Below are 22,758 nucleotides of genomic sequence, written 5' to 3' on the forward strand. Positions count from 1 at the left end.
TTTGAGTTCTCAGCAATGACCTGTTACTGTGGCCTACCCAGAGGGAATGCATAACGTTTCAAAGAGCTCCATAGTAGGACATTACCAAGTATCATTGATAACCCCTTCCCAGTGACAGGACTGAAGTCATTTGCCACAGGAAGACAGTGGAAAGAAGGAATTTGGACAAATTCAGAACCTTTTGAACAAGTTCTGCATTTGAATTATGTGGACATTTTCATAGTTCAGTTCCTATCCATGTGAGTACAACTTTCAAAGAGAATCATGCAGCAATTTGATGTACACAATGAAGTTCAGTTTTGGACTGCCAATCTCCTGTATCCTATTGATAACTCATAGGGGTCCAGTCTGATATTGAGTCAGTTTATTATTTTTGGTATCTCTTACAGTTATCAGCAGCGGGCAAAACACCTCTTCCATATGGAATTGAGAAATGGAGTATGGTTACAATATATTGAACAGATGCTGGAAGTTTTCTGGCTTTTTTATAAAGCCAGAAGAAGAAGAAGAAATGCTGCTTACACCCCGATTGCTTAGCTTTTGTTGATGCGTGTTTGAGTCCGGCAATCACCAGCTGTTGTGTGAATCCAGCAATTGCTGGCTGCAGCTGCTGGTTTGTGCAGAGCGGAGAAGAACTAATTCTTAAACTTTACAAATTACTTTATTAATGTATTGAATTATTTCTTATATAAGCTTTAGTTTATAATAGCATATATATTTTCCCACAAACAGAATTAACAACCTATTTATACACCCACTCAAGTCCTCTGACACTTGGAGTAGTCACTGACTATAAAAGATAATACCCGAATCTGGAAAATTGTTTTGCTACTGCTGAGGAGCGCTAACACTGGCTACACACTGCTCTTGCTCTTCATATTCCTGACATAGAGTCAGATTTGGTTTCTGGAGTTATCGCTGCCTGTATGCCTTGAGGGTCTTCTTTTATCCTCTCTTTTCTTATCTTTCTCAAGTCACAGTGTCTTTACCCCGTTGGCTGAGGTTCATCTGTTAATTGCATGTCTTTACCTTATTGGCTGCAAACCAAGGTAGCATTACCTAATTGCCCCTCGTCCAAATACGTTTCTGCATTACCTCATTTTTCTTAATTTTTCTGAAGAACACGGATGGTACCAAGCAGGACCTGGATTCTGGTAATTTTCAGTTCACAAGCTGTTTTCCCCCATGTGTCAGCAGCTTTTTTCTATATTGAGCATTCCTCGATCCAGGCAGTGACTGGTACCTCTGTGTTTCTGCAGCCTCCTGGCTAGCATCTTGTTTTCAAGAGCATGTGTCTGACAGGTCTCACCGTCTGTATGTTTGTGCAGCAGACTGGCTAACAACACCCATCTCCACCTTGTTCCCCCCCACCCCGGCCAACAAAAAAAGATAATTATCTTAGAATCATTCTCAGTTTCTTTCTGTGTACCACTGTCAGTGTTCCATAATATATATCACAGCAACAGTGATATACATTATATAATAAAATATGTATAAAACATGCTTGTAGATATAATATATAAAAGCATGCATATATATAGTATATATCAAAAAAATCTGAATTCAGTGTTTCCATAATGTTCCTTCTATATCATTATAGCCTCTGCTTCCAATCTTCGTATAGTTTAATTTATTCACCTTCTAAGGTTACATACATTGAGGATGGCGATTACCAATGTACATAGAATCGGTACTACATTATGTGACAGAACTCTAACCCATAGATATGTTTGAACATTGCCTTCTCAATTCCAAAACCTGCTCCATGATCTGCAACAACCCTTTTACTTGATCTGCATGAGTTCTAATTATTTGAGTGTGTTCAATCCATTGATGGATTACCCCTTTGCCTCTCCCACAATGTGTGTCCAATCTGCTGTCAGGTGCAGAATAGGTGGTAATTCATTGGTAACATACCTCGGCACCTCTTGATCTGTATCAAAACATTGGATTGTGACGTTTTCTTTTACCACCATCCTGGTTACTGCCTTAGACATAACTTGCTCACAAATAACCAGATCAGAGGTTAAGTTGTTAATTGTGCCCTTCCAGAGGGCACTGTCTCCATCCCTTGGTATAGTTCATAGCTGCTGTGGTTATGTCATATGTTTACTCTGTAAGGGTATATTGTAGAAAAGACTGGCTGTTTACAGGTAGAATGAATAATGAACAGTCTTAGATACTGAAACCTAAGTTTCTGCTTCATAATCTCTTTAGCACAGGCTCAGTGATTCCTCCCACTTCCCCAACCCCTGCAACCCCTGTTGGCATTTAGACTGATCAACTACTTTCTCAGCATTATCCATTATAATACTATGAAATGGTGGATTGCTAAAAGAGATCCAAGTACGCTCATGATTTTGTCCACGTTATGGACTCTTTTTTTTAAAGGGTTGGTCAGATTGTTCCTGTGGCAGGAAATATGAAGCTCTGTCCCAAAGTGATATTTCCCTTTGTCCTTGTCACAGGTACCTAACACTTTATTAGTTAAAGTCAAACTTCTGAGGTGACATTGAGGTTGCTCTTCTCCAACCTGTTTTGTTAACAATTCATCTGACACCCAGTTTGCAACTTGGTGTGCATGAAGTTGTGACAAATTAGTACCAGTCATAGTTAACACCCAGCTGGGAAAAACAGCATGCACCTCAGCTTTGTGAGTCTCCTCAGAAGTATTGTACATAGTGTCAATGATCAAATTCATTGTATCCTGTAAAGGTTTTAAAAATGTTAGTGTCCAGGGTAACTTGTGATGCATCCTGACCTATTTGATTGGTCTGTATCTGATCTAAGTAACTTTTCCAGTAATTACCTGCATTTTCTTTTGGAGGAAGAATCATATCTAACTTTCTAACTCTGCTATGTCCAAGGTGTTGACAATTGCTACTTTTGACAAATATCCTGATTGTGCTAAATTCCAGTAGTCCTCTTTTCTTTCTGCCTGCATTAGACTTGGTTTCATTCCTGCTCAACTGTTCGTCAAGGAGGTGAACAAATAATTGTGATGGATGGGCACCATTCTGGAGTGGCGATTTCAATTAAATTGAAAACTACCTGCACATGCTGATATCTTGATTCCAAAGTGACAGATTTTCCTGTCTCTTCTGTGTGGAACAAAGAATAAAGAACATTTACAGCCGAGGAGCAGGCCCTTCAGCCTTGCAAGCCTGAGCCGATCCAAATCCACTATCTAAACCTATTGCCCAATTCCTAAGCATCCGTATCCCTCTGCTCCCCACCTACTCATGCATCTGTCTAGACACACCTTAAATGAATCTACCGTGCCTGCCTCTAACTACCTCTGCAGGCAAAGCGTTCCAGGCACCTACCACCCTCTGTGTAAAGTACTTTCCGCATGTATCCCCCTTAAACTTTTCACCTCTCACCTTGAACGTGTGACGTCTTGTTATTGAATCCTTCAACCTGGGAAAAAGCTTATCTCTGTCTACACTGCCTATACCCTTGATTTTGTAGACCTCAATCAAGTCCCCCCCCCATCCCCTCATCAATCTCCTTTTTTCTAATGAAAACAATCCTAATCTACCCAACTCTCTTCATAGCTAGTACCTTCCATACCAGGTAACTCCTCGTAAACCTTTTCTGCACCCTCTCCAAAGCGTCCATATATTTTTGGTAATTTGGCAACCGGAACTAAAGTTTGTAGTTTGCATATTCTCCCATGTTTGCATGGGTTTCCTCCCACAGTTCAAAGGTCTGTAGGTCAGGTGAATTGGCCACACTAAATTGCCCATAGTGTTAGGTGCGTTAGTCAGTCTGGGTGGGGTAACTCTTTGGAGGGTCAGTGTGGACTTGTTGGGCTGAAGGGCCTGTTTCCACACCGTATGGAATCTAATCTTCTAGCATGAAGCCTATACCTTTTGTTTTATACCAAGATTTGCTACATCTAGGTGCTGGTATGGTTCTACTCACAGGGGTGGGGCATGTGGTGGTAGGCTTCCTATGGGTCCTAAAAATTAAGAAGGGCCCCGGCTCCCAAGAAAAATCCTTTGTGTACATCTCTCAAAGGTCTTTTCTTTCTCTACCCACTTGTGCTATAGCATCCTTTTGATCCAAACAATTTCCCTGAATTGCCTTGAATATCTGCCCCAGCCAATTTGCATCACTACCCCAATTTGTGTTCATATAGGTGCGGTCCCAGTGAACCATAATTTTACCTCGTCTGTAATTACATGACATTTGCACCCCTGTTCCTTCTGGTATGTCCAATATCTTTCCCATACGTGCCAACCCATCCACTCCCATGTAATATATTTCCTCTTTATGCCCTTTGTTAGTCTGTGTTATCTTGCACTGCGGAGCTGAGTTTGTTTTTGGTCACAGGATAGCCTTCTAATGTTGATGCTACTTGAGGCCTGGTCGCTCATTGTGGTACTCTGAAGCCAATGCACCTGCAGTCCAAAACATGGTCAATTCATAGCAACAAAATCCCACGTTCTAGGCTGGATCTCTAATATACAAATGTAATTTCTGCTCTTATTGACGGTCTTATTTTCACTTTACTTTAAGTCTAGGTTCTCCATAAACTGAGCCAAGTTTGTTTCAGATTCTAATCGTCTGTTTTGTCGAACCCTTTTTTTAACGCTTTTTCTTTCCCTTTCATTGTTTTTGTTCCATTTTGTACATGAATCACCAATATCAGGTCATTTTTCAGTTATCTCCTCTGATACCTGCAGCTAGTCCTGCTCTTAGTTCCCCTGATCTTGGAATCTCAGAGCATTGTTACATCACGTATCACAAGCCAATAGCAGTTGCCTTGTTTCTCTGCTACTAACTTCAACTGATTAATGTGATACTAGCCACTCTTATCTGGTGTTGTCAATACCTTGTAAACAGATGGACTAGCTCTATCCACTATCTCATAGGGATCTGCAAACTTTGGACTTGAGGTAGGCTGGTCTATTCTGATCATACTTTTTGTCCAGGACTCAACGCTATTGGGCTGGCTTTTGCATCGAAATAAACTTTGCTTTGCTGTTTCTTTTTTGCCTGTTGGTGAGCTGCAATGTAATTTGCCTCCTTTACTGTTTTCACCAGCAGTTGTACCAACTTTTCCAATATAGTTCTGTCTATCTCTGGCTTGGACAAGTCCAAACCTATTAATCCCTCCATTCCTGTCATGTAGCTTGTGGATGAAGAAATTATATTTCTAATTATCAGTACATAGGGCAGAACAATCTGCCAGGTACCTTTGTTGTACCATTTTGGATGGCGCATTTTTCAATGTCCGATTCATCCTTTCCACAATTCCACTAGACTGTGGTCTTTAAGATATGTGGAATCTCTGTCTGATCCCAGAAAGGGTCATTACATCTGACATGGGCTGCTAATTGTGTTCTTTGGTTTGATTCTATGCTCGTACCAGTAGATTATTTGATTTCTTCCACCACCACCCCACTCTGCACAACAAATTTTCCTTCACATAAAATCACTGTCCTGAATATAAATCCCCTTGTATGCTTTAAATGTGTCTGATTCTGCTCCTTCTATTAGTTTTTTTTTCATTTATCTCTCTCTTTTGCTCCTCTGCGAAATCCATCACCTTGACTTGTTTCTCTTTTTGGCCCCTGATTTCGTCAAATGGTGGCAGCCATTCTTGCCCTTCTTCAGTGCCTTGTTTGGCATCAGCATTCCTGTTTCCTTCTGGAGGCAGTTTTGAATAAGCTTTTACCTTTGTGACCACACATTCTTTCCCCTGTGCTCCTTCAAAGATGTATTGTAACAGTTGGAGCCAATGCAAAGGGTTTTCCATCCACTGAATCAAAACCCTTCTCCATCCATAGGGGCAAATATTCTGTAAGTCTATGACAGACAGACATACACGCTATCAGAATATAAAACCGATTGGGCTGGATAAGTGTGCGAGATGGCCAAGCACATGCAATGGCTGCTAGTTCTGCTGCCTAAGCACACATGGTTCTGAGTAGCTTTAGAGCCACAAAATACCTTTGTTGTCCATTGTCATCCTCCATGTATATTCCACACCCAGTTTTTCTTTCTTCCTGTACTGATGAGCCATGCACAAAAATTTTGAAGTGTGGTTCTTCCGTTCCTTTTTCCTTTTGCCTGCTCTGCTTTTGAGCCCTATCTTGCCCCCTGTCATTTGTTTTGATCTTGGGATCATTTGCTATTATCAGTTGACATTCGTGTTTTTCTCCCTGATATTCAAAGTTGTCTGCAAACATGGTGATGCTGTTAATCTTTTTACAGTGATGTCCCTTCCAGTAGCAGTGTCCATCTAGTGATTATATTTTGATAACTGAGCCATGTTTAATCCCTCCAGCTAATACTAGCTGTATAGGGAGGTGATCTGTTAATATTATAATTTAGTTTAACCCAACTATGTCGGTAAAATGCTGCACTACCCAAAAGATGCTAGCAGATGTTTTTCGCGGACTGTATACCCGTGCTGTATTGGTGGAAGCATGCATGAGGCGTATGTTATTGGTTTTAATTGCCTGTGTATCTCCTGTAACAGAACTGTCGAGAAGGTTGTGTCTAAGGTGGCTACTTCCAAAGAAAATGGTTCAGTCGCAGTTGGAGTTTTCAGAGCAGGTGCAGCAGCTAGTGCTTACTTTAGAGCTGCAAACGGTGTGTGTGTGTGTTCCATTTTCCACTCCCAGGCTGCATTCTTTTTTAATAGCTCAATCAACTTTCGCAGCAAATCCATTGATATGCAATCTCTCACTAAGCCCAGGAAGGTTCTTAACCCTTTGACATCCTGTGGGACAGGGAGTATGCAGACTGCCTCTACCCTTCATTGGTTAATTTCTGTCTTTTCCAGTGACTGAATCATTTCCAGATAAGTAACCTGCTGCTTCATGACTTGCACTTTCTTAGAGTTTACCTTCAGACCCAATTCATGCAACAGCTGCAGTAACTCACTTATCAACTAATAATGCTCCTTTTTGCTTTCAATTTATAGAAGCAGGTCATCTACATAGCGCACCAGATGTTCAGGTTTTGAGAACCCTTTTATCTCTTCTCGAAGACACTGGTGAAATACGGACGGAAAATTATGAAATCCCAGTGGTAGAACGGTACACGTATATTGCTAGTCTTGGAAAGTAAATGCGAGTTTATATTGACATTCTCTCTCCAGTGGGATTGACCAGAATCCATTAGAACATAGAACAGTACAACACAGTTCAGACCCTTCAGCCCACAATGTTACGCCAAGTATTTATCTTAATCTAAGGTCAATGTAACCTTCACACCCTTCAATTTACTGCCGTACATGTGCTTGTTCAGTAGTCGCTTAAATGTCCCTAATATCTCTGACTCTACTAACACTGCTGGCAGTGCATTCCATGCACCCAGCACTCTCTCTGCACAAAGAACCTACTTCTGACATCTCCTAGAAACCTTCCTTCAAGAATCTTAAAGTTATGACCCCAATAGTCAGAGGGAAATTGAGAAACAAATTTGTAAGGAGATCTCAGCTATCTGTAAGTATAATAGGGCAGTTATGGTAGGGGATTTTAACTTTCCAAACATCGACTGGGACTGCCATAGTGTTAAAGGTTTAGATGGAGAGAAATTTCTTAAGTGTGTACAAGACAATTTTTCTGATTCAGTATGTGGATGTACCTACTGGAGAAGGTGCAAACCTGGACCTACTCTTCGGAAATAAGGCAGAGCAGGTGTCAGTGAGTGAGCACTTTGGGACCAGTGACTATAATTCTATTCGTTTGAAAATAGTGATGGAAAAGGATAGACCAGACCTAAAAGTTGAAGTCCTAAATTGGAGAAAGGCCAATTTTGATGGTATTAGGCAATAACTTTCAAAAGCTGATTGGAGGTAGATGTTCGCAGGTAAAGGGACAACTCAAAAATGGGAAGCCTTCAGAAATGAGATAATAATCCAGAGAGTGTTCCGCTAAGACCCCCACCACCAGGGATATATTTCCCTCCCCTTGCTATCAGTGTTCCGCAAAGACCACTCCCTTCGTGACTCCCTCGTCAGGTCCACACCCCCCACCAACCCAACCTCCACTCCCGGCACCTTCCCCTGCAGCCGCAGGAAATGCAAAACTTGCGTCCACACCTCCTCCCTTACTTCTCTCCAAGGCCCCAAGGGATCCTTCCATATCCGCCACAAATTCACCTGCATCTCCACACACATCATCTATTGCATCCGCTGCACCTGATGTGGCCTCCTCTATATTGGGGAGACAGGCCGCCTACTTGCAGAACGCTTCAGGGAACACTTCGGGGACGCCCGAACCAACCAACCCAACCACCCCGTGCCTCAACACTTTAACTCTCCCTCCCACTCCACCGAAGACATGCAGGTCCTTGGACTCCTCCATCACCAGAACGTAACAACACGACGGCTGGAGGAAGAGCGTCTCATCTTCTGCCTAGGAACCCTCCAGCCACAAGGGATGAACTCAGATTTCTCCGGTTTCCTCATTACCCCTCCCCCCACCTTGTCTCAGTTGATTCCCTTGAACTCAGCACTGCCTTCCTGACCTCTCTGCCCCCACCCCACTCCGGCCTATCACCCTCACCTTGACCTCCTTCCACCTATCACATCTCCATCGCCCCTCCCCCAAGTCCCTCCTCCCTACCTTTTATCTTAGCCTGCCTGGCACCCTCTCCTCATTCCTGATGAAGGGCTCTGGTCCGAAACGTCGAATTTTCTGTTCCTTGGATGCTGCCTAACCTGCTGTGCTTTAACCAGCAACACATTTTCAGCTGTGATCTCCAGCATCTGCAGACCTCACTTTTTACTCAAAGTATATTCCTGTCAAGGTGAAAGGGAAGGTGGTAGGTATAGGGAATGCTGGATGACTAAAGAAATTGAGGGTTTGGTTAAGAAAAAGAAGGAAGCATATGTCAGGTATAGACAGGATAGATCGAATGAATCCTTAGAAGTATACTTCTAAGTATACTAAGAATCCTTAGTATAAAGAAAGTAGGAGTAAACTTAAGAGCGAAATCAGGAGGGCAAAATGGGGACATGAGATTGCTTTGGCAAATAGAATTAAGGATAATCCAAAGGGGTTTTACAAATATATTAAGAACAAAAGGGTAACTAGGGAGAGAATAGGGCCCCTCAAAGATCAGCAAGGCGGCCTTTGTGTGGAGCCAGAGAAAATGGGAGAGATACTAAATGAATATTTTGCATCAGTATTTACTGTGGAAAAGGATATGGAAGATATAGACTGTAGGGAAATAGATGGTGACGTCTTACAAAATGTCCAGATTACAGAGGAGGAAGTGCTGGATGTCTTGAAACGGTAAAGGTGAATAAATCCCCAGGACCTTATCAGGTGTACCTAGAGAAGTGATTTCTGGGCCTCTTGCTGAGGTATTTGTATCATCGATAGTCAGAGGTGAGGTGCCAGAAGACTGGAGATTGGCAAACATGGTGTCACTGTTTAAGAAGGGTGGTAAAGACAAGCCAGGGAACTATAGACCACTGAGCCTGATCTCGGTGGTGGGCAAGTTGTTGGAGGGAATCCTGAGGGACAGGATGTACATGTATTGGGAAAGGCAAGGAATGATTTGGGATAGTCAACATGGCTTTGTGAGTGGGAAATCATGTCTCACAAACTTGATTTTTTTGAAGAAGTAACAAAGAAGATTGAGGGCAGAGCAGTAGATGTGATCTATATGGACTTCAGTAAGGCATTCGACAAGGTTCCCCATGGGAGACTGATTAACAAGGTTAGATCTCATGGAATAAAGGGAGAACTAGCCATTTGGATACAGAACTGGCTCAAAGGTAGAAGACAGAGGGTGGTGGTGGAGGGTTGTTTTTCAGACTGGAGGCCCATGACGAGTGGAGTGCCGCAAGGATCGGTGCTGGGCCCTCTACTTTTTATCATTTACATAAATAATTTGGATGCGAGCAGAAGAGGTACAGTTAGTAAGTTTGCAGGTGACACCAAAATTGGAGGTGTAGTGGACAGCGAAGAGGGTTACCTCAGATTACAACAGGATCTGGACCAGATGGGCCAGTGGGCTGAGAAGTGGCAGATGAAGTTTAATTCAGATAAATTAAGGTGCTGCATTTTAGGAAAGCAAATCTTCGCAGGACTTATACACTTAATGGTAAGGTCCTAGGGAGTGTTGCTGAACAAAGAGACCTTGGAGTGCAGGTTCATAGCTCCTTGAAAGTGGAGTCGCAGGTAGATAGGATAATGAAGGCGGCGTTTGGTATGCTTTCCTTTATTGGTCAGAGTATTGAGTACAGGAGCTGTGAGGTCATGCCGCGGCTGTACAGGACATTGGTTAAGCCACTGTTGGAATATTGCATGAAATTCTGGTCTCCTTCCTATCGGAAAGATGTTGTGAAACTTGAAAGGGTTCAGGAAAGATTTACAGGGTTGGAGGATCTGAGTTACAGGGAGGGGCTGAACAGGCTGGGGCTGTTTTCCCTGGAGTGTTGGAGGCTGAGGGGTGACCTTATAGAGGTTTACAAAATTGAGGGGCATGGATAAGATAAATAGACGAAGTCTTTTCCCTTGGGTCAGGGAGTCCAGAACTAGAGGGCATAGGTTTAGGGTGATGGGGAAAGATATAAAAGAGACCTAAGGGGCAACTTTTTCACGCAGAGGATGGTACGTGTATGGAATGAGCTGCCAGAGGATGTGGTGGAGGCTGGTACAATTGCAACATTTAAGAGGCATTTGGTGGGTATATGAATAGGAAGGGTTTGGAGGGATATGGGCTGGGCGCTGGCAGATGGGACTAGATTGGGTTGGGATATCTGCTCGGCATGGACGGGTTGGACTGAAGGGTCTGTTTCCATGCTGTACATCTGTATGACAGTCATTTCTGCCCTGGCGCAAAGTCTCTGGCTATCTACTCGATCTATGCTTCTCATTACCTTGAATACCTCTATCAAGTCACCTCTCTTTCTTCCTTCTCTCCAGTGTAAAATGCTCTAGCTCACTTAGCCTTTCTTCATAAGGCAAACCCTCCAATCCAGGCAGTATCCTGGTAAATCTCCTCTGCACCCTCTCTAAAGCATCTACATCCTTCCTATAATGAGGTGACCAGAACTGGACATAATATTCCAAGTGTGGTCTAACCAGGGTTTTATAGAGCTGTGGCAAAACCTTGTGGCTGTTCAACTCAATCCCCTGCTAATGAAAGCCAAAACACCATACATCGTCTCGACAACACTATCAACTTGGATAGCAACTTTGTGGGATCTATGTACATGGACCCCAAGATCCCACTATTCATCCATGCTGTCAAGAATCCTATCTTTCATCCTGAATCCAGCATTCAAATTTGACCTCCCAAAATGCATCACTTTGCATTTATCCAGTTCGAACTCCATCTGCCACTTCTCAGCCCAGATCTGCATCCTGTTAATGTCTTGTAATGGCCCTCAACTCTATATACAACACCACTGACCTTTGTTATTGGCAAACTTATTAACACACTCTTCAACTTGTTCATCCAAGTCATTTGTGAAAACTACAAAGAGCAGAGGCCCAATCACAGATCCCTGCAGTACACCACTGGTCACCAATTTCCAGGGGGAATGCTTCCCATCCACTACCACTCGCTATGTTCTTTATGCCAGCCGGTTCAGTATCCAGACAACCAAATTTGTATCCCATACTTCCTAACTTTGAGTGAGCTTACCTTGGGCAACCTTATCAAATACCTTACTGAAATCCATATACACCACATCTATTGCTTTACCTTCATCAAGCCAAACAGAGAACAGCCAGGGAATTCCTAGAGGCATGGCACTCATCCACAGATTCAATCAATAAGCACATCGACCTGGACCCAATATACCGGCCACTGCAGCAGACAGCAAGAACTGACAACCGGAAGCAGCAGAGACAAGCCACTATAAATGCCGGAGGAAACATCACAGAAGCGCTTCACAGGAGGCTCCCAAGCACTGAAGATGTCGCCTAGACAGGGGACGAAACATTTGCAACACAAACCCCCAGCTCGGCGAACAGAACCACAACAACGAGCACCCGAGCTACAAATCTTCTTCCAACCTTTGTACTGCTGAATGTTCCTGCTATGTCTTAAACATGATCTCCATTGGAGTACTCACCGGTTTCCTCTGAGGGTTTGCATTCTCAGTTTTGTCTCCTTCAAGGGATAGATGAGCATATTCTGGAAATATAAGGTTTGGTACAATGTTGAAACGTAGATTTCACCTTTACACAGTTTGCCGGTACTCTAGTCACTGACTGACTTGTATGGGAGAGAAACTATCTGCCAGCAGAAAATACAGGCAAGGAAACATCCAGTGATTGGAGCAATGATTCCTTACTGAATCTTGCCCATCGGCTTACCTGTATTTCAAACATGTGCCACAGTTACTCTTGGAACCCTCTGTGGGTCTAATGCTCGTCTGTGAACTTAGACTGAATAGGACGACTCTTGTACTCACCTACAGGTCAGTCAGAGCCCCTCACTGGGACCGAGTATTTGCCCATTGACAGCCATGATGTATATGAACGATTTGGTGATAGTACCTTTGCCAATTCCTGTCAAAATATCTCATGTATATTTGCTATATCTTAAATGGAAGTTTAACCTTAGAAACAAAGGGATTAACTTTGTTTAACATTGAATCTCAGGTATTGCCTTACCAAAAGAGAACAGGCGGAATCGATCATACAGGTTCTTGTGTTTGAGAGTCGGGAAGCCAATGCGGAAGACATTTGTCTCAGTGGCAAGTGCATCTATGCAGCAGTATGCCCAGAGAGACAGGAAGCATGAGTACTGGTTTGCAATACCACAAGAAAGGTAGGCAACATGGGTATCTCCGTTTCACAATGTCTTGATGAATACAAGCTGGAAAGCTTATAGAAATGTATCTTTTATTCACTAATACTCAAATTTTGTGCAACTTAGAACAAAACCTCCAAATAGTCCCAGAGATGTGTGGTGGAAAGGATAGCAAAGATGATTCTCGATAGGAATGAGAGAGGGAGGGTTGTTGTCATGGGGGACTTCAACTATCCAAATATTGACTGGGAACACTACAGTACGAGTACTATAGATGGGTCAGTTTTTGTCCAGTGTGTGCAGGAAGGCTTCCTGACATTTTGGAAGGTCGAACTTGAATGCCTAATATAGGATTAAAGACAGGATTCTAGGTAGTGTGGAGGAACAGACGGATCTGAGTGTGCAGATACGTAGATCCCTCAAAGTTGCCACCCAAGTGGAGAGGGTTGTTAAGAAAGCATGTGCTGTTTTGGCTTTCATTAACAGGGGGATCGAGTTTAAGAGCCGCGAGGCTTTGCTACAGCTCGGCAAGACCTTGGTGGGACCACACTTGGAATATTGTGTCCAGTTCTGGTCTCCCTACTATAGGAAAGATAGAGGCTTTGGAGAGGGTGCAAAGAAGGTTTACCAGGATGCTGCCTGGACTGGAGGGTTTGCCTTATGAAAAAAGCTTGGATAAGCTCGGACTTTTCTCTTGGGAGAGAAGGAGGAAGAAAGGAGAACTGATCTAGGTATACAAGATAATGAAAGGAATAGATAGAGTCAATAGCCAGAGACTCTTCCCCAGGGCAGGATTGACAGGTACGAGGGGGTCATAGTTTTAAGATATTAGGGGAAAGGCATAGAGGAGACGTCAGAGGTAGGTTCTTTATGCAGAGAGTCGTGAATGCATGGAATGCGTTGTCAGTGGTGGTGGTGGTGGAAGAAGAGTCATTAGGGACATTTAAGCGACTGCTGGACAGTCACATGGACAGCAGTGAGTTGAGGCGTGTGTAGGTTAAGTTACTATATTTTACATTAGGATTAAACAGTGACACAACATCATGGGACAAAGGGCCTCTTCTGTGCTATACTTTTCTATGAAATACTAATCCACACTCTGCAAAGCTGCGAATCTTTGTAAAGATGACATAACCATTATGATTTAATTTGTTGTTAATCAATATTATTGGTTCAAGTAACTACGATCATGCTCCATGTCTGATGATGAATAATATATATAAACCTTATGCAAACTCTAAGGTTGTTGGATTCTTTTGATTGCCAAGAAGTTGTCATACTTGTGGGAGAATCAGAGTCTGCCAACCCGGAGCTGTAACATAAACGATTGTTTGGATGTTAGACAAAGAGTCGTTTATAGGTATGTTTATTGACAGATCGTGGAACTGAGAGACCCCTAGATCATCAGACCCACTAACTGTTTAGTTTGTACAGAGGGTATCGAGGGACCTTTGGGCAACTTGTCTACTGTAGATCCATGAGACAGTTAAAATCTCCCCCTATAATGATATGCCAGGACTCGAGATTTATCAGTTTAGAAAAAGTGTCTACCAAATATTTAAGGGGATGAACTGGAGGGCAATAAACATTTAAAACACATACTTCCCCATTTATCAAGGCTTTAAGAATTACAAACCTCCCGTGTGTGCCTTTAACACATACTAACAAATTAAATGGGAGATTCTTCCGAACCAGTATAGCCAATCCCCTATTTCTGGTATTAAATGATGAAAAATAAACTCAGTCAAAGCCATTCTGCTGTAATTTCAGATGCTCCTTGTCATCCAAGTGTGTGTCCTGTAACAAAGCAATAACCACCTTTCTAAGACTCAAGAGTACGTTCTTCCTCTTAATTGGTGAGTGACTTCCCTTGATATTCCAGGTACACCATTTAATCAGGTCATTAGCCATAACCTTCTGTAATAACACTTAAATTCCAGAAGGAGGAACCTGAACCATAAACTGGTGAGCCTTAGCGTCACATGATCCACCAAATATAAAAGCTGCATAAAGGTAAAACCACGACATTTAACAAATCTATAAAACTATTGAAAATTAAAAGCAAAAACCCAAAAAAAACCAACATATAAAGCACCAACAGCGCTGAGTAGGGGAACTCACTCCCTGCCCAGAGGAGGCAGCTACTCATCCCAAACTGTCCATAACCATCTAACCATCCCAGTCACCTTCACTTCTCCCAGCTAGACAAACACAAGCAGAAAAGAGTAAACACCCTACTCAACAGAGGAAAAAGAAGTAAAGATAAAGCTCCAAGCAGACTTCCTCCGTTTCTTTTACAAAACGATAAAGACATACTCAAACAACACTATGTATACATACTAAAATTGTTCAAATTAGGTTAATTTGTCCACAAAGTCTCTTGCCTTCTCTAACGTGTCAAAGAGATGTATCAATCCAACTAAGGTGAATAGCAGCACCGCCAGATTAATCGGAGTTCTGAATCCCAAGCTCTCTCACACTTCTCTTGACACCGTCATAAGATTTTCGTTTCTGGATCACCATCGCTGAGAAGCCCTGAAAGAACATGATCTTACAGCCCTCGGATATTAGAGCCTTTGGATCCTTCCCCTGGACTCTGAAAGCCTCCATGACTCTCTCCTTATCCCGGTAATGATGGAACTGCACCAAGAGAGGACAAGGACGTTAACCCAGACCCGATCGTCATGCTGCAACCCGGTGAGCCCTCTCTATCTTCAATCCTCTCATACCAGCCTCCAAGTCAAAGAATTTTGACAGCCAGTCCTCAACAAATTCTGCAGGCTGCTCACCTTCCTTACCCTCAGGCAGACCAATGATCCAAATGTTTTTTTTCTTGCCCCCGTTCTCAAAATCATCCATTTGATCGTGCAAATTATGGAACTGCATCTCCAGAGCTTGGATTTTATCCTTGGATGAACTGGCATCAGCTTCCATCACTGTGACCTTGTGCTCCACTTCATCTATCCGCTTCTTCAGGTCTCCCAGCTGCTGCTCGAACTTCTACAGCACGTGAGAGATTGGAGCCAGCTTCTCTTTGATCTGTTTCCCAAGCATCTCACGAGATTTCACGAGCTTCTTCACCAGGGCCTGGAAAGTAATCAACTCAGAGGATCCTACAGGCTGAGCTGCAGACCCAGCCTCAGATGCTGCTCCTCCCTTTTTCGGCATCTCTGGATGGCTGGAAATGCAGAAAGGTTAACTTTCAGAGGTTTCTTGGGACTCCATGATCTTTCCGGAGTCCCAAGATATCGCGATGGTCTGGGTTGGGCGGGTTAAAAGTTTGTCCTGCTTGGGTTGCGATGCAGAGCTCTGCAGTGCAATCTTCTTGGATCTCCCCAAAAAGTTTTTTTAATTGATTGTTTGCAGCCCATAAACAGTGTCTAGCTTATTTCTAATGTAATTTTAAAATTTTAACTTCTGGTTCAATGCTACTGATTTCTCCAACCATCTTGAACAAGGTTCCAGCATAGTGCTATCGCATAAATAGTTCATTTGCTCCTTCCACCATGTTTTATCTGCCCTCATTTTATGACTATATAAGCTGACGTGTACCATCAAAGAAAACAGACTTGTAGCTTCAGAATAAAGTTACATATCGAATCAACTTGCTACTGGTAGCAAGTTTCCTTCCCAGAAGCAGACTAAACAAATTGAGGTTTAACATAGAACATTACAGCGCAGTACAGGCCCTTCGGCCCTCAATGTTGCGACGCCCTGTCATACTAATCTGAAGCCCATCCCACCTACACTATTCCATGTACGTCCATATGCCTGTCCAATGACGACCTAAATGCACTTAAACTTGGCGAATCTACTACCAATGCAGGCAAAGCATTCCATACCTTTACTATTCTCTGAGTAAAGAAACCACTTCTGACATCTGTCTTACACCTATCTCCCCTCACTTTAAAGTTGCGTCCCCTTGTGTTTGCCGTCCCCAATCTTGGAAAAAGGCTCTCCCTCTCCACCTTATCTAACCCTCTGATTATCTTGTATGTCTCTATTAAGTCACCTCTCAACCTTCTCCTCTCTAACGAGAACAGCCTCAAGGCCCTCAGCCTTTCCTCGTAAGACATTCCTTCCATACCTGGCAACATCCTAGTAAATCTCCTCTGCACCCTTTCCAAAGCTTCAACATCCTTCAACAGTGACCAGAACTGTACACAATACTTCAAGTGTGGCCGTAATAGAGCTTTGTACAGCTATAGCATAACCTCCTGGTTCCAGAACTCAATCCCTCTATTAATAAAGGCCAAGACCCTATATACCTTCTTAACAACCCTGTCAATCCGGGTGGCAACTTTCAGGGATCTGTGTACATGGACACAGATCTCTCTGCTCATCTGTACTCCCAAGAATCTTACCATTAGCTCAGTACTTTGCATTTCGATTACTCCGTCCAAAGTGTATCACCTCACACTTGTCCACCTAAAACTCCATTTGCCACCTCTCAGCCCAGCTCTGCGTCCTATCTATGTCTCTCTGCAACCTACTACATCCTTTGTCACTATTCATAACTCTACTGACCTTCGTGTCATCTGCAAATTTACTAGCCCACCCTTCTAAGCCCTCATCCAGGTCATTTATAAAATTAACGACTAGCAGTGGACCCAACACCAACCCTTGCGGTATGCTACTAGTAACTGGACACCAAGATGAATATGTTCTATCAACTACAGCCCTCAGTTTTCTTTCAGCAAGCCAATTACTAATCCAAACTGCTAAGTCTCCCACAATCCCATTCCTCCGCATTTTGAATAATAGTCTACTGTGGGGAACCTTATCGAACGCCTTGCTGAAATCCATCTACACCACATCGACCGGTTTACTCTCATCTATCTGTTTGGCCACTTTGTCAAAAAGTTCAATAAGATTCGTTAGGCACGACCTACCCTTCAGAAAACCGTGCTGACTGTCCCTGATCAGATTATTCTTTTCTAGATGGTTATAAATCCTATCTCTTATAACCTTTTCCAACACTTTACCAACAACTGAAGTGAGACTCACTGGTCTGTAATTACCAGGGTTGTCTCTACTACCCTTTTTGAACAAGGGAACCACATTTGCTATCCTCCAGTCCTCAGGCACTATTCCTGTAGACAATGATGATTTGAAGATCAAAGCCAAAGGCTCGGCACTCTCTTCCCTTGCTTCCCAGAGGATCCTAGGATAAATCCCATCCGGTCCAGGGGACTTGTCTATTTTCATACTCTGCAGTATTTCTAATACCGCTTCCTTGTGAACCTCAATTTCTTCTAGTCTAGATGCAAGTATCTCTGTATCTTCCTCGGCAACATTTTCATTTTCTATAGTGAACACAGTCGAAAAATATTTATTTAGTGCTTCCCCTATCTGCTTTGACTTCACATACAACTTCCTTGATTGGCCCTTATTTAACTCTCGTCATTCTTTTATTCATGAAATACCTATGGAAAGCCTTAGGGTTAACCCTGATCCTATCCACCAACAGCTTCTCATGTCTCCTCCTGGCTCTTCTGAGCTCTCTTTTTAGGTCTTTCCTGACTTCCTTGTAACCCTCAAGCGCCCTGAGTTTTCACATTTTGTGCCTCCTTCCTGACCAGGGATTCCACTTCCTTAGTAAACCACGGCTCACGTGTTTTATATCTTCCTCCCTGCCTGACAGGTACATACTTATCTAGGACACACAGGAGCTTTCCCTTGAATAAGCTCCACATTTTTAATGTGTTCATCCCCTGCAGTTTCCTTCCCCATTCTACGCTTCCTAAATCTTTCCTACTTGCATTGTAATTTCCCTTCTCCCAGCTGTAACTCTTGCTCGGTGGAGTACACCTATCCCTTTCCATCACTAAAGTAAACCTGACACAATTGTGATCGCTGTCTCCAAAGTGCTCACCTACTTCCAATCTAACACCTGGCCAGGCTCGTTACCCAGTGTTAAATCTAAAGTGGCTTCGCCCCTTGTAGGCCTGCTCAGGAAGAGCAGAGGCCCAAGAACAAACCTCCAGGCAGAATACTTTCCATCTACAAACACTCTCAGCCTTCTGTCAGCCAGCTAATTCTGAATCCAGATAGCCAAATCTCCCTGTATCTCATACTTCCTGACTTTGTGAATGAGTCTACCATGGGGAACCTTATCAAATGCCTTGCTGAAGTCCATATACACCACATCCACTGCCCGACCTTCGTCGACCTGCCTTGTCACCTCCTCAAAGAACTCAATAAGATTTGTGATGCATGACCTGTCCCTCACGAAGCCGTGCTGACTGCCTTTAATCATGCTATGTTTTGCCAAATAGCCATAGATCCTATCCCTCAGAATTCTTTCCAAAACTTTGCTAACCACAGATGTAAGACTGACTGATCTGTAATTGCAAGGGATTTCCCCATTAACCTTCTTGAAAAGAGGAACAACATTTGCCTCCTTCCAATCCTCTAGTACGACTCCCGTGGAGAGTGGAGAGGCAAAGATCTTCGCCAGCGGCTTAGCAACCTCCTTTCTCACTTCCCGGAGCAGCCTAGGATAAATCTGGTCTGGCACTGGGGACTTATCAATCGTAATGTTTTCCAAAATTTCTAGCACATCAACTTTATCAATCTTGATCTGGTCAAGCCTGTATCCCAGTTCCTCAAAGTTCTCATTCACAACCAGGTCCCTTAGAGAAAACAGGAGGAAATACTCATTTAGGGCTTCCCCTATTTGCTCAGACTCCACGCACAAGTTCCCTACGCTATCTCTGATCAGCTCTCCCTTCTCTCTGATCATTCTCTTGTTCCTCACGTATGAGTAAAACGTGTTTGGGTTCTCCTAAATTCTACTTGCCAAGCCTTTATCGTGCCCCTTCCAGGCTCTGCTCAGTCCATTTCTGAGCTCCTTTCTAGCAAGCCTGTAATCCTCTAAAGCTGTGCTTGATCCTTGCTTCCTCCACCTTACATAAGCTGCCTTCTTCCTTTTGACGAGAAGCTCCTCTGTTCTCATCATCCAAGGTTCCTTAACCTTACCCCTTCTTATCTGTCTCAGAGGAATAAAAATGTGCATCACTCACAAGAACTGCTCCTTATACAGTCTGCACATGTCTGCTGTGCCCTTTCTGTGGAGCAATTGCTCCCTCTACAAAGACTCGCAGCTTGCAGTATGGATAGTATTTCCTCGTCTTATCGAACTATTTCTTCATGCTGGTGGTTTTAGTGGTTAGTTGTCGATATAGCTTTAGACACTAGCTGCAGCTAGTCACATAGATGCAGGAACCAGCTCGTCATGTAGGCGCAAGGAACCATTTTATCTAATTTAACAATGCAAGAGCCATTTTGTGCAGCTCCTTTAGCCATTTTTGGCCTTTAGCCAATCTCCCAGTGGCCCATATCCTCAGGTCTGTGTGGGGAGTTATGGTTGGTGGATGTCTGGAGGTGTCTCCAGTCTACAGGTATGGATGTTACGTTTTTCTCCAATCCGTGCAGATGGCACACTAACATTGATTTTTCTTTTCTCTGACTCCTGCGGTAACTCTGGATTTGGTGGCATCTAATACGATTGGTAATATTACCATCTCTGATCATGCTGTAATGTACCTCATGGTTAAAATTAAGGATGTTACAGTGGGTTTGAGGTCCTGGCAAATGGATCCCTTTATCCTCAAGGATCATAGGTTTGTGGAGTACTTCTCTCGGGAATTTAGGGCGTTCCTAGACATCAACTTAGGCTCGGTTGATAGCTCGTCCGTCCTCCGGGAACTGTCAATGCCTATGCGAGGGAGTTAGTTATTTCATATTCCACCAGTAGGAAGCGACAGAATTGTGAGCAGCAACATCTCCTTGAAGTATAGTTGAAGGCAGCCAAGAAGGCCTACTTTGACAGACCCTTGTTGGTCAAACTGCAGAGTTAAACTTCATTAAATTCAGTGCTCACTCAAGCGGTAAAGAAGGAGCTGACTTTTGCAACACAAAGGTTATATGAGCATGGTGACAAACCAGGCAAATACTTAGCGTATCTCGCCCGAAAAAGGAGTGCGATTTGGGAAGGGTCTGGAAATCTTAATGTGTGATTCTAAAAAGATTAATGTGGCGTTTCAGAGATTTTACTCTGTTATACCAATCCGAGGATTGTGAGGAGGGGCAAGCCACAATGGAATTTTTTTTAAGGATCTGAAGCTCCCGGGTGTGACTCCCGAACAAGAAGTCCTTCCTCAATGCCCTATTATCAAAGCAAGAAGTGCAGGAATCTGTGAGGCAGCTTCAGAGTGGAAAGACGTCCGATCCTGACGGACTTCCCAGTGAATTCTGTGAGGAATTTATACGTATGCTGTCAGACCCGATGCTTAATATGTTTAATGATTCATACAGTCATGATTGTCTCCCACCACCTCTGAGAGAGGCCAATATTTCACTTATCCTTAAAAAAGGGAAGGATCTGGAAGACTATGCTTTGTACAGGCCCATCTAACTCTTAAATGTGGACTTTAAAATCCTCTCTAAGACTCTCGCATTAAGGCTGGAGACTGTGTTACCTTGTACTATTAAAGAGGATCAGAAGGGCTTCATAAAGGGTAGCAAATCCTCCAATAATGTTAGGAGGCTGCTTAATGTAATTCAAGCATACCAATAACAGTCAATACAGGGATTGGTGATTTCTCTAGATGCAGAGAAGGCATTTGACAGAGTTGAGTGGCCGTATCTTTTCTATACTCTGGAGTGGTTTGGTTTGCGTGAAGTCTTTATCAGATGGGTAAAGATTCTCCACAGTGGCCCCCTCGCGGCGGTTATCACCAATGGGGTGCGATCAAGTAATTTTAATATTTTTAGGGCAACTGGCAGGGCTGTCCCCTTTCACTGTTGCTTTTTAAATTGGTGATTGAACAATTGGCGGAGGCCATTCATGGGGATCCCAGTATATCAGCTCCAGAAATGGGGTCAAAATTACACAAGATTTCGTTGTATGCAGACAATGACCATTTTTTTTTGACAAATCAGCAGTTTTGGTGCCTCACCTGATAGAATGCATTCACGTGTTTGGCGCTTTTTCGGGGTACAAGGTTAAGATTGCAAAATCAGAGGCTATGCCTATGGGTGGTCTTGCAAAAGAGCTAGGTCTTGAGGGCAACTATAGATTCTCATTTAGGTGGTCACAGGGGTGGTTTTGTTTATTTGAGCATATTCATTACTCCAAAGCCAATTTTATCCAATTATTTGAAAAATTAAACAAGATCTTCAAAGATGAGAGGCACTTACAGTCTCGTGGATGGGTCGGATAGCATTTATTAAGATGAATATTCTCCCCCTTTTGCTATACCCTACACGGATGCTCCACCTGATTTTCAATAAGCAAACTCTCAGGAGGCCGAACGGCTGGTTCAGCGCCTTTATTTGGCATCGTAAGAGACTTGATAGTTAAGGGGACTGACAGAAGATTCTGTGGCCACAAAGTCCAGGGTGGTGTGTTGGCTCCTGGGTGCCAGGGTCCAGGATGTTTGAGTGGTGTTAGATAGTTCTCAAGGGGAATTTACGAACAACCAGAAGTTATTATGCCCATTGGCACAGATGACACGAGTAGAAGGAGTTTACTGAAGAAGGAAATTAGGAAGGCGTAAAGGAGGCATGAGATAGCCTTTGTTAAGAGGATGAGGGTGAATTCAAAGAGATTCTTTTAAGTATGTTAAAGGAAAACTATTCTCTCCAATTATATGACACCTCAAGGACCAAAGTGGACATGTATGTGTTGTAACCATAGCAGATGGGTAAGGTCATCAATTAATATTTCTCCTCTGTTTACTGTGGAGAAAGACAGGTAGACTTAGGGACTTGGGGAAATTAATGATATCATCTCAGGGACAGTCCATATCACAGTAAAGCATTTGTTGGACATATTAGAATATATGAAGTTAAAAATCACACAATGCTAGGTTATAGTCCAACAGGTTTAATTAGAAGCACACTAGCTTTCGGAGCGACGGTCCTTCATCAGGTGATAATGGAGGGCTCAATCCTAATATAGAATTTATAGCAAGAATTTACAGTGTGATGTAACTGAAATTATACATTGAA

General features: G+C 43.1%; 1 protein-coding gene across 12 annotated transcripts in view; it reads left to right on the forward strand.

Moving 5' to 3' along the window:
• oxr1a (oxidation resistance 1a) overlaps window positions 1–22,758 on the forward strand; it is a 524,990-nt gene that overhangs the window by 392,743 nt on the left and 109,489 nt on the right. For all 12 annotated transcript variants that reach the window (XM_060823372.1, XM_060823364.1, XM_060823366.1 and 9 more), the window contains one exon: window positions 12,591–12,759. In XM_060823372.1, the coding sequence (XP_060679355.1) occupies window positions 12,591–12,759 (169 nt within the window). The remainder of the gene's footprint in view (window positions 1–12,590; window positions 12,760–22,758) is intronic.

The sequence above is a fragment of the Hemiscyllium ocellatum genome, chromosome 4 (assembly GCF_020745735.1).
Source record: "Hemiscyllium ocellatum isolate sHemOce1 chromosome 4, sHemOce1.pat.X.cur, whole genome shotgun sequence".
Lineage (NCBI taxonomy): Eukaryota > Metazoa > Chordata > Chondrichthyes > Orectolobiformes > Hemiscylliidae > Hemiscyllium > Hemiscyllium ocellatum.